The sequence below is a fragment of the Monoraphidium neglectum genome, assembly GCF_000611645.1.
Source record: "Monoraphidium neglectum strain SAG 48.87 unplaced genomic scaffold scaffold00897, whole genome shotgun sequence".
NCBI lineage: Eukaryota > Viridiplantae > Chlorophyta > Chlorophyceae > Sphaeropleales > Selenastraceae > Monoraphidium > Monoraphidium neglectum.
The window spans coordinates 7,610-15,637 of record NW_014012731.1 but is presented as its reverse complement, the minus strand read 5'-3'; the positions used below and the strand labels follow the sequence as shown (position 1 = coordinate 15,637).

At 59.8% G+C, this 8,028-nt stretch overlaps 1 protein-coding gene across 1 annotated transcript in view; it reads right to left on the bottom strand.

The window, feature by feature from the left end:
* MNEG_5835 (hypothetical protein) overlaps positions 1-5,311 on the bottom strand; it is a gene marked incomplete at both ends in the record, with an annotated part of 6,724 nt that extends 1,413 nt beyond the window's left edge. Inside the window, 11 exons of the mRNA XM_014045691.1 lie at positions 365-535; positions 713-757; positions 1,027-1,067; positions 1,227-1,380; positions 2,010-2,192; positions 2,763-2,846; positions 3,115-3,172; positions 3,676-3,830; positions 4,314-4,445; positions 4,751-4,793; positions 5,181-5,311. Coding sequence (XP_013901145.1) covers positions 365-535; positions 713-757; positions 1,027-1,067; positions 1,227-1,380; positions 2,010-2,192; positions 2,763-2,846; positions 3,115-3,172; positions 3,676-3,830; positions 4,314-4,445; positions 4,751-4,793; positions 5,181-5,311 — 1,197 coding nt within the window. The remainder of the gene's footprint in view (positions 1-364; positions 536-712; positions 758-1,026; positions 1,068-1,226; positions 1,381-2,009; positions 2,193-2,762; positions 2,847-3,114; positions 3,173-3,675; positions 3,831-4,313; positions 4,446-4,750; positions 4,794-5,180) is intronic.
* Between the last annotated feature and the right edge of the window lie 2,717 nt (positions 5,312-8,028).

The following is an 8,028-nucleotide window of genomic DNA, read 5'->3' as shown; positions in this document are numbered from 1 at the left end:
TGTGTGTGTGTGTGTGTGTGTGTGTGTGTGTGTGTGTGTGTGTGTGTGTGTGTGTGTGTGTGTGTGTGTGTGTGTGTGTGTTTGTGGTGGGGGGGGGAGCGGGCACACGCGTGCTTTCAACTGCATGTGCGCACATGTGCGCAAGAGCATCATCTATCCGCCCCTTACGAGAATGTGGAAAGGTGGAGTGCATTGATGCATCTGGTTCTGCTCCACCAGCTCTAGCAAAGGCGCTGGAACTCCGGTCCAAGGTTGACAACAGCCATCAAGCTGCGCCGCTCCATCCCGCCCTGACTCACCCTACCCCAGCCCGCTTCGAGGACTCCGTTGTCCCCCCCCCCCCACCGCCGCCCTCCCCAGCCACCTGGATCGCGTCCACCAGGTCGGTCGCGCGGTTGCTGTCCCCGGCCCAGATCTCGATCGAGGTCGGAAGATCCTTCTCGTGATGCTTCGGCGGGAAGGGGCTGAGCCACCCCGTGCCTGCCGGGTCTCCGGCGACGGTGAAGATCTCCCTGGTCAGGCGCACGCGCTGGGGCTGCGGCAGGCGAGGGGAGGGGAGGGGAGGGTTGTGGTAAGGGCTGAGACAGGGGACTGATGACTAGTATGGGGACGTGGGGAGACGCAGCGGCATACAGGGGCGGTGCTTGGAGAGCCGGCAATGCGCTGCAACGGGGCTGATAGAGCATACAGGTGGATCATTAGTCGCCCTTACCTCGAACGTCCTCGCGTATTTCCAGATGTCGACAAAGTCCAGGACCTGACGGATTGGGCGTTTGGGTGATTCAGGCAGGAGGCCACAGAATCAGCGAGCTGCTTCACCGTTTCCAGGGCACTCGTGCTGAAAGGCGTGCACAACAGGGCGGGCATGGCCCCAGGGTTGCCCACACGGCCAGAGCTAGTGGCCTCGAATCGACCGAGCTGGCGGCAAACGCAGATCTGAAGTCAGGGGCGCGGCCCTCGGCCCCGTCAACCGCATGCACAGCTGCTTTGTTTGGCCAGGGGGGGAGGAGGAGTGGGACAACTCACGTAGCGGGTGAGGAAGTTCTCCCGAGGGTTCCAGAGGTTCTCTGGCAAGGTTGGATGCAAGTGTTTATGAGCTGTGCGCGGGCAAACTGGGTGGGGCAGCTGCAATGCCGACGGCAGGACGACCAGGCCCGAGTGTGTGCAGGGATGCAGAAGCACTCCGCTCTCCTAGCTGTGGTGCGGTTAAGCAGTTAAAGCCTCACCCCAGGTCTTCCAGGCGTTGTAGTGCTCGCCGTAGTTGGGGCGGCCGGTCAGCCAGCTGATGATGGACTGTCCGGGGAACCGCAACTCGACCGCAGACTGTGTCTCCACAGGGATATTCCCGTTGACCTGCTTCGCAATCTCCTTCTGGTCAGGCTGCAGGAGGTGACAGGAAGCGAAGGAGGGAGGTGAGGCATGCGTGAAAGCAATTGATCGTATGTATGCGCCAGTGCAAGCAGGTGCCAAGGGAATGAGCTGACGAGGGTGCACAGGCACGTTCGCGTTTGCACGAGCCCCTGCCGTTTAGCAGCACTGTGCCCGACGCTGCCGTGTGCCAAGCAGCCTGAGCAACTGACCAGGGCCAGGTACAAGGATGGGCCGTAAAGCATCTGGCCCAAGAGCTCGGCCCCGAAACTCGCGCGAATGGCACAAGGCAGTCCCCAGACTGGCCTGGGCGATGCCTGACAATGCTGTCGTTGCAGATCTGCCTCGCAAGCCCCAAGGCTCTGCACTGCTGACCCCATTTGCTGGCTGCACCTTGCAATCCCCATGAGAGCTCAGGGGAACGCACAACACAGCTTTTTAATGCCCATGCTACTGTATGTGTCTGCATCATGCCATTGGTCACAAACGCATGTTCACCACACAAAAAACCAACACTTTCCCAAAAAATACAGGCTCATGCGTAAAAGGCTCCTTGCCACCACCCTTGAGGGAAACCCTTTGAGGTTGCCCCTCCACCCCTGAGATATCCTCAAGGCACCTCTGCTGCTCAGCCCCCTCACCTCCTGGATCTTGTTGTAGATCGTCATGGCGCTGCTGTGAGCCTGGTTGATCACTCTATCCAGCTGCTGGATCTTGGCCTCCCTCCAAACGGAACCGAGGCCCAATGCCTCGGTCGACTCTGGCACGTCCCTGCGGGCCAGGCTGATGCCCTGGCGGAGGCTGAAGATGTACACATTTAGGTACTGCAGGTCACCCGCGGGGAAGGAGTGTTGAGAGTTGCCAGGATGATTAGAACTTGCCCGTTGAAGGGGAAAGCTTGCAGGCAACCTGCCGGTGCTTAGATGGGAACTATGTGAGCCAGGACTGCACCGCATGACCTGAGCCCACGACAGGAGTGAATGCACACAGCAGCGAGCCGCAGGCCGGCTGCGGCGGCCAGGGGCGCTCAAGTGGGGATGCGTAGGGGCGCCAAGTATGCACGGGACCACCACGTTGGCAGCTCAGCAGCAGGTGCGGCCCTAGCCATGCAATTCATTGTCCCGCCCATACGCCGGTGCAATGATGAAAGCCTTGATTATTCACCGATCGCACAGCACCCCATCAGCCATGATGTCACACGTCAATCAGCTCAAGCCACCTCGCCTTAGGACTGCTTGGCCTTCCCACACTACCACCAAAACGGGGCCACTTAAGGGCCTGTTTAATGCCATGTTAGCAAATCACCCTGGTATATGCAGAGGTTATGGACAACTACAACTGCTTGAACCCTCTTTCGTGCCGCTCCGCACATCCTCCCGGAGTGTCCCCCACACCTGCACATATATTGGCAGCAGCAGGGATGGGTCCTCCAGCACCGCCTTTTTTGACTCCAGGATGTTGAAGAGCGCTTCAAATTTCTGGGGCGGGGGGCAGGTGGGTGATGGCAAGTGTGCGAAGCGAATAGAACTAAATAGAGCAGCACTGATGGAGCAGGTGCGCAGAGCTGCCACACAGGTACAAGGTCAAGGAGAAGGTTCGAGCCGCCGTGGCAAAGGGGGCAGCAGCGGAGTGGAAGGAGGAGCGCTGCGCCGCAAGGGAGGCTGGTGGCCTCCACTCAAGTTCAGGGCAGTGGCGCGGCAACCACAAAGGGGACTGCCGTGCGGCGCAATCGTACAAGGACCTCACCCGCTCCTGGTCAGGTCCGCGTTTTGCCGAATTCACCGCCTTGTATGATGCCGCGACACTGGGGAGGGGCAGTCGCGATCGCAGGGGGGCGGAGGGGCCACGGGTGGGAGTCACCGAGAGCGGTCGACTGAGATGAGCGTGCCCACGGCTCGAAGCAGACTTGGGTGACTTTCATGTGCGCGTGATAGAGAGAGAGAGTGCGTGTGCGTGTGTGTGTGTGTGAGGGTGTGAGCATGCCTCGTGTGTGTGTGCTCCAAGGGGGGGGACTGGTGGCTGCATTGGCCGACCCCGTGTGCGCTCGGTGGTCTCCATTATCACCCTAGCAAGCTGACCGGCAGACGCGCATTACTGTGGTGCACCATGCAGACAAGAATCGCATCCGGCGCACAACAGCCCGCATAGCCCATGTCATGTGGGCATGCGGATGAAAAGTCACGTGCAACGCGTAGGGGCGCTGCAGAAGAACTCTAAGAGGCAGGCACAGATTTGCCCCGCCCAGGCGCACGCAAGCATGACGAGGCTCTGTTAGTTGTTTTGCGCACACGCAAGCAGCCAGCTCACGAGTTGAGGGCCTCCTTGACCTTCTCCCATTTGGCGTCGTCAATCTTTGGGCGGCCGGGCAGGTACTTTGACAGGCTGTCCAACCTCCAGTCCTTGGTAAACTCTGGGTACTTGGACTCCTTGATCAGCTGGCCCTCGTTGATGACCTCGCGCAGCTGCAAGGCGACGCGGGTAACGTAGAAATGGGTTGGGATGCGCGATGCTTGGATCAGGGCGACGGCTTGAGGCGCGATTGTGCCTTGCCGCTTTGGCGTGACAGGTAGCGGCACGGGGCAGATCTCGGATCAGTCATCGGCAAGCTCAGCGGGGGCTGAAGCGCATGGTCGTCTGGACAGGGACCTTGATTATCCCCCATACGGCTGGCGGATTGCAGCGCCCAGCACCGCGCTTCAAGGCACGTGGTGGCAGCAGGGCCCGCCTCTGTGCAGCATCAGCAGCTTTTCTGCAGCCTGATAAGGCGCAGCTTGCTCGCACCAGCCAGCCCTCAACACATGCGGAGTCGCCTGTCCCGTGCCCCCTGATGCGGGCCAGTCCGTCCCACAAACGCGGCTTCAGGTGCTGGCCCAGTACCCCTCCCTGAATGCGGTATCACATAGGCGTTCAATCGGCGTATGCCTGGCCCCGCCCTGCACGCTCACCTGTTCCCAGAGGTCGGTTTTGTCGACATCCTCGTCGTAGCCAAAGAGCTGGTTCACGATGAGGAAGGCGGCGTCGGACGCGACAGCCTCGGGGTCCTTGTGCTGCAGGTTCCTGATGATGGTGGTGCGCAGCTGCGGGGATGATGGCGACATGCGCATGCATGTTGGTGTTCTGTGCACACGTGTTTACAGGCACAGGCGTGCGCCTCTGTGTGTGTGTGTGTGTACATGCTCGCTGCACGCTGCCCGCGCGTGCATGCTGCACGCAGGTGGGTTAAAGAACAAAACATGGCAAGAGGGCTCGATCGTCCAGCCTGCCCTGCGATCTGACCACACCCTCCACAAAAGCGAAAGAGGCCGTACCGACGGCTGATATCGATCCATGGTTGACTCCCAGGGCGGGGCTTCGCCGTTGGTTCTGCGACCCGTGCACCCACCTCCGAGAGAATGTCTTCAAACAGCTGGGGCGCAGGGCCCGTCCTGCGCGAAGAGCGCGAGCGCACGCGTACACGCGTATGTGCGTGAGATTGTGCATAGGATTGTGTGTCCATGTGACGATGTGTGTGTGTGTGTGTGTGTGTGTGTGTGTGTGTCACACTCGCAAGACCTGTGCAGTTCTTGTGTGCATGCTTCCGTGCACATGTGCCTGCAGGCCACACTTGACATGTGTGAGTGTCAGAAGCTGCACAAATGCAACTGGTCTATCATTGCTGACCGGTGCGGCAGTACTGCGTGGATGCCGGACCATGCAGCAACCCAGTGCGCGCTCAGCAACCTTCCCCCCTTGTGCCCTGATCTAACAATTATGCCACAAATGCTCCGCACCAACCTCCGGTTGCTCTGCCCTAGCACAGTGCCTGGGCTCACTTGGTTGGGTTGAGGTCAGGGTACGTCTCCGGTGGGACCCAGTATGCGGCGGTCTCAGGCGTCTCGCTTTCCCCAGGGGCACCGCCGCCGGTGGCGAGGTCAGCGACCACGGTTGCGGGCACAGCGGCCATTTCAAGGTTTGCGTGCTTAGCTGTAAGCACGGGGACCTGATGGCGTCAGAAGGGCAGGGCGATGCTGATACGGTGCAACAGGGACATGCGGCAGGGCGGAGGTGTTGCAGACGACTGCTGGCCAGCAGCGGCGGGTGCCATGGCACCCATTGGGTGATGCTGTCCGTGGCGCATGCCGCGGGACCACTGGGGTAAGGAACGACAAGAGCGCCGATTGCGGCCCGGCATCAGGGCCACTGTGCAATCTGCTCTCACACAGGCAGCTGTCAGCCCGGTGTGTGCCTGCTGCCTGGCGTCACGAGCACTAGGCCCACCCACTGGCCACCCTGGGCACATGGTAGCGTTGTCGCACGGTTGAGCCGCGGATCCAACCCCACTACCCCCTGCTGCTGCGATCAGGCGCCTTTATCCCCTTATTCAATCACCACAGCGCAGACATGTCTACCCAAGTGACATCTCACCCGGTGGCGGATCCGTCGTCGCACTTGGAGGACTTGCAACGAGCCCACGCAACGAGAACACTCGGCGAATATATGTCGTATCTCTGGGATACTAGTTCTACGCGGGTGGTCGGTAGCAGGCTCGGGATCGCGTGGAATCCGAGAGGGTGGACAGGCACGCGCCGGCTGCCCTCTTTGCGCGTCAGAAATAACGCGGAAAACGCCTGCTAGCACCATCGAGGAATCGTATGCGGGTGTCTGGGATGCAGGCCAGGTGACGCAATCCGGTGACGTCGCCGCACATGGGGCCAGCGGGCAGGCAGGGCAACGTGACAACAAGGCGGCAGTGACGTAATTGCTTGGCAGACGCTCTGCAGACAAGCCTGATAGTGGCCTTGTATCATCCTTCTGCACACTTCAGAGCCCCTGGATGCCTCTGAACCCAGCCAGAAAGCAACTTCGCAAGGGGCACACGCCCGGGAGCTGAGTCATAACCAACGGTGCCACGCCCCTGTGCCAGCACCAGGGTGAGGATGCAAGGAGACCCTATAACTTGCAATGCGAATTGAGCAGGCTGGTAAGCAAGTTCGGTGATATACTTGGAAAAACTTTGTTGGATGAAGCCCTGGCGGCTGCCTGCGCAAGGGGTTGTAGGCCGCTCAAGTGACCAGCTCAACTGTCCATGTCAAGGCAGCCATTGGCAGCGCGCCTGAGATCCATGCTGCCCAAGCCTCAACATCCTCTGCGCACAAACTTCGCTGGAAATCTCAGGCGCGCAACGCGCCCAGGGCTGCATCTGCACTGCACCAGTCCGGTTGCTGGAAGGGTCGGTGTGTTGTCACTTGATGTCACCCCGGCAAGATCCTGCCCTGGTGGGTGCGATTCCTGGAGGATCGGCCGCTTTCTGTCCCGCCCTTCGACCATCTCAGCAGAATGTTTGCAGCCTCACCTCCACCTGCCTGACAAAAATGCCACGAAAATGTGCACTCTCTAGTATCCCTCCTGGCCTTGGGTGTCCCTGGGCATAGTGGATGTAGGCCACCTGTGGTGACGCAGTGACGGTGATGAAGGGCGGCCTGGTGACGAAGCTGCGGGGTGTTATGGATCATGACCAGATTTTTTTGATGACATTATGCGACTGTGATGCTGCTTGCGCCCAGGTCGCGTGTCGCCAAACAGGATTTGCTAACATTGACTAATTGCTGTTTGGCCTGCTTTTGACTGGACTTACACCCAGCTGGCACACTAAGCGGGCACCTGGTGAACTGCACCACTCCGAGCGCAGCCCTCATGCATACACTCATTGAGTTAGCACGCAGCCTGCCCCCAAATCGATCTGCCAACCGCAGTCATCAGCTGCACAACCATGCCGGTGCAAGCGGCGGACCCTTATCAGCACGCTCTGAGGTGCGGTCCTGCCCAGCTGGGCCAGCACGCTCTGTGTGCTGCAGCCCAGCCGCTTCTTAGCCTTTACAATGATGGCTCCTCGGCATCATCAGGGACGAGAGCCGATAACAGGTGATGTCATGGGGTGCACCCAAATAGGCTGCCGTGCTGCTTGTTCAGCCGATGTGAGCTTGTTCAGCTCGCAAAGCGAGCTGCGGTGACCCGGCCCCCGCAGGCCTCGGCGCTCCCATGCATGACTCAGACACCTGGACTCTCAAAGGTGGCAGAAGGCCGTGGGCTGGGTTGTGGAGCACATGGTGGTCGACGGTGGGCACGACAGGCTGGTACCCGCACCGCGCTTGCTGTTGGTCACCGCCATCTGCAACCCTGCCAGAGCTGCTGTCAGCGCTCCTTCACACACAGACAGCAGTGGTAGTGTCCTTTACGCAGATTTCATTACATTGCGCAGCTCTCCAGGCGACCAATAAAGGACAATGCTCTTAGCAAGCCGTGACCAGTGTAACAGCATGCTTGGGCGCATGCCTCGTCAACCCTGTGTAGATGCTGGATGGTACAGAGCGACGTTGGACCCACCAAATTGTGCTACAAAACACACATATAGTCAGCTTGTTGCTCTTCGTAGACAGGGCGATGCGAACCATCATAATACGCCCATACACACACTCACGCACCCACCCATCCAACACACACACACACACACACACACCACACAGAAAAAAGCCACAGCCTCTGCAGCCTCTGCAGCCTCTGCAGCCTCTGCAAGATAACACCACACAGCAGGGCCATAGATCCTGGATGCGATCTCACAAATGGCGGGGTCTCTCAATATGCCGATCTGCAAACTCAGCTCTCATTCAGAGGCGGCCCCCC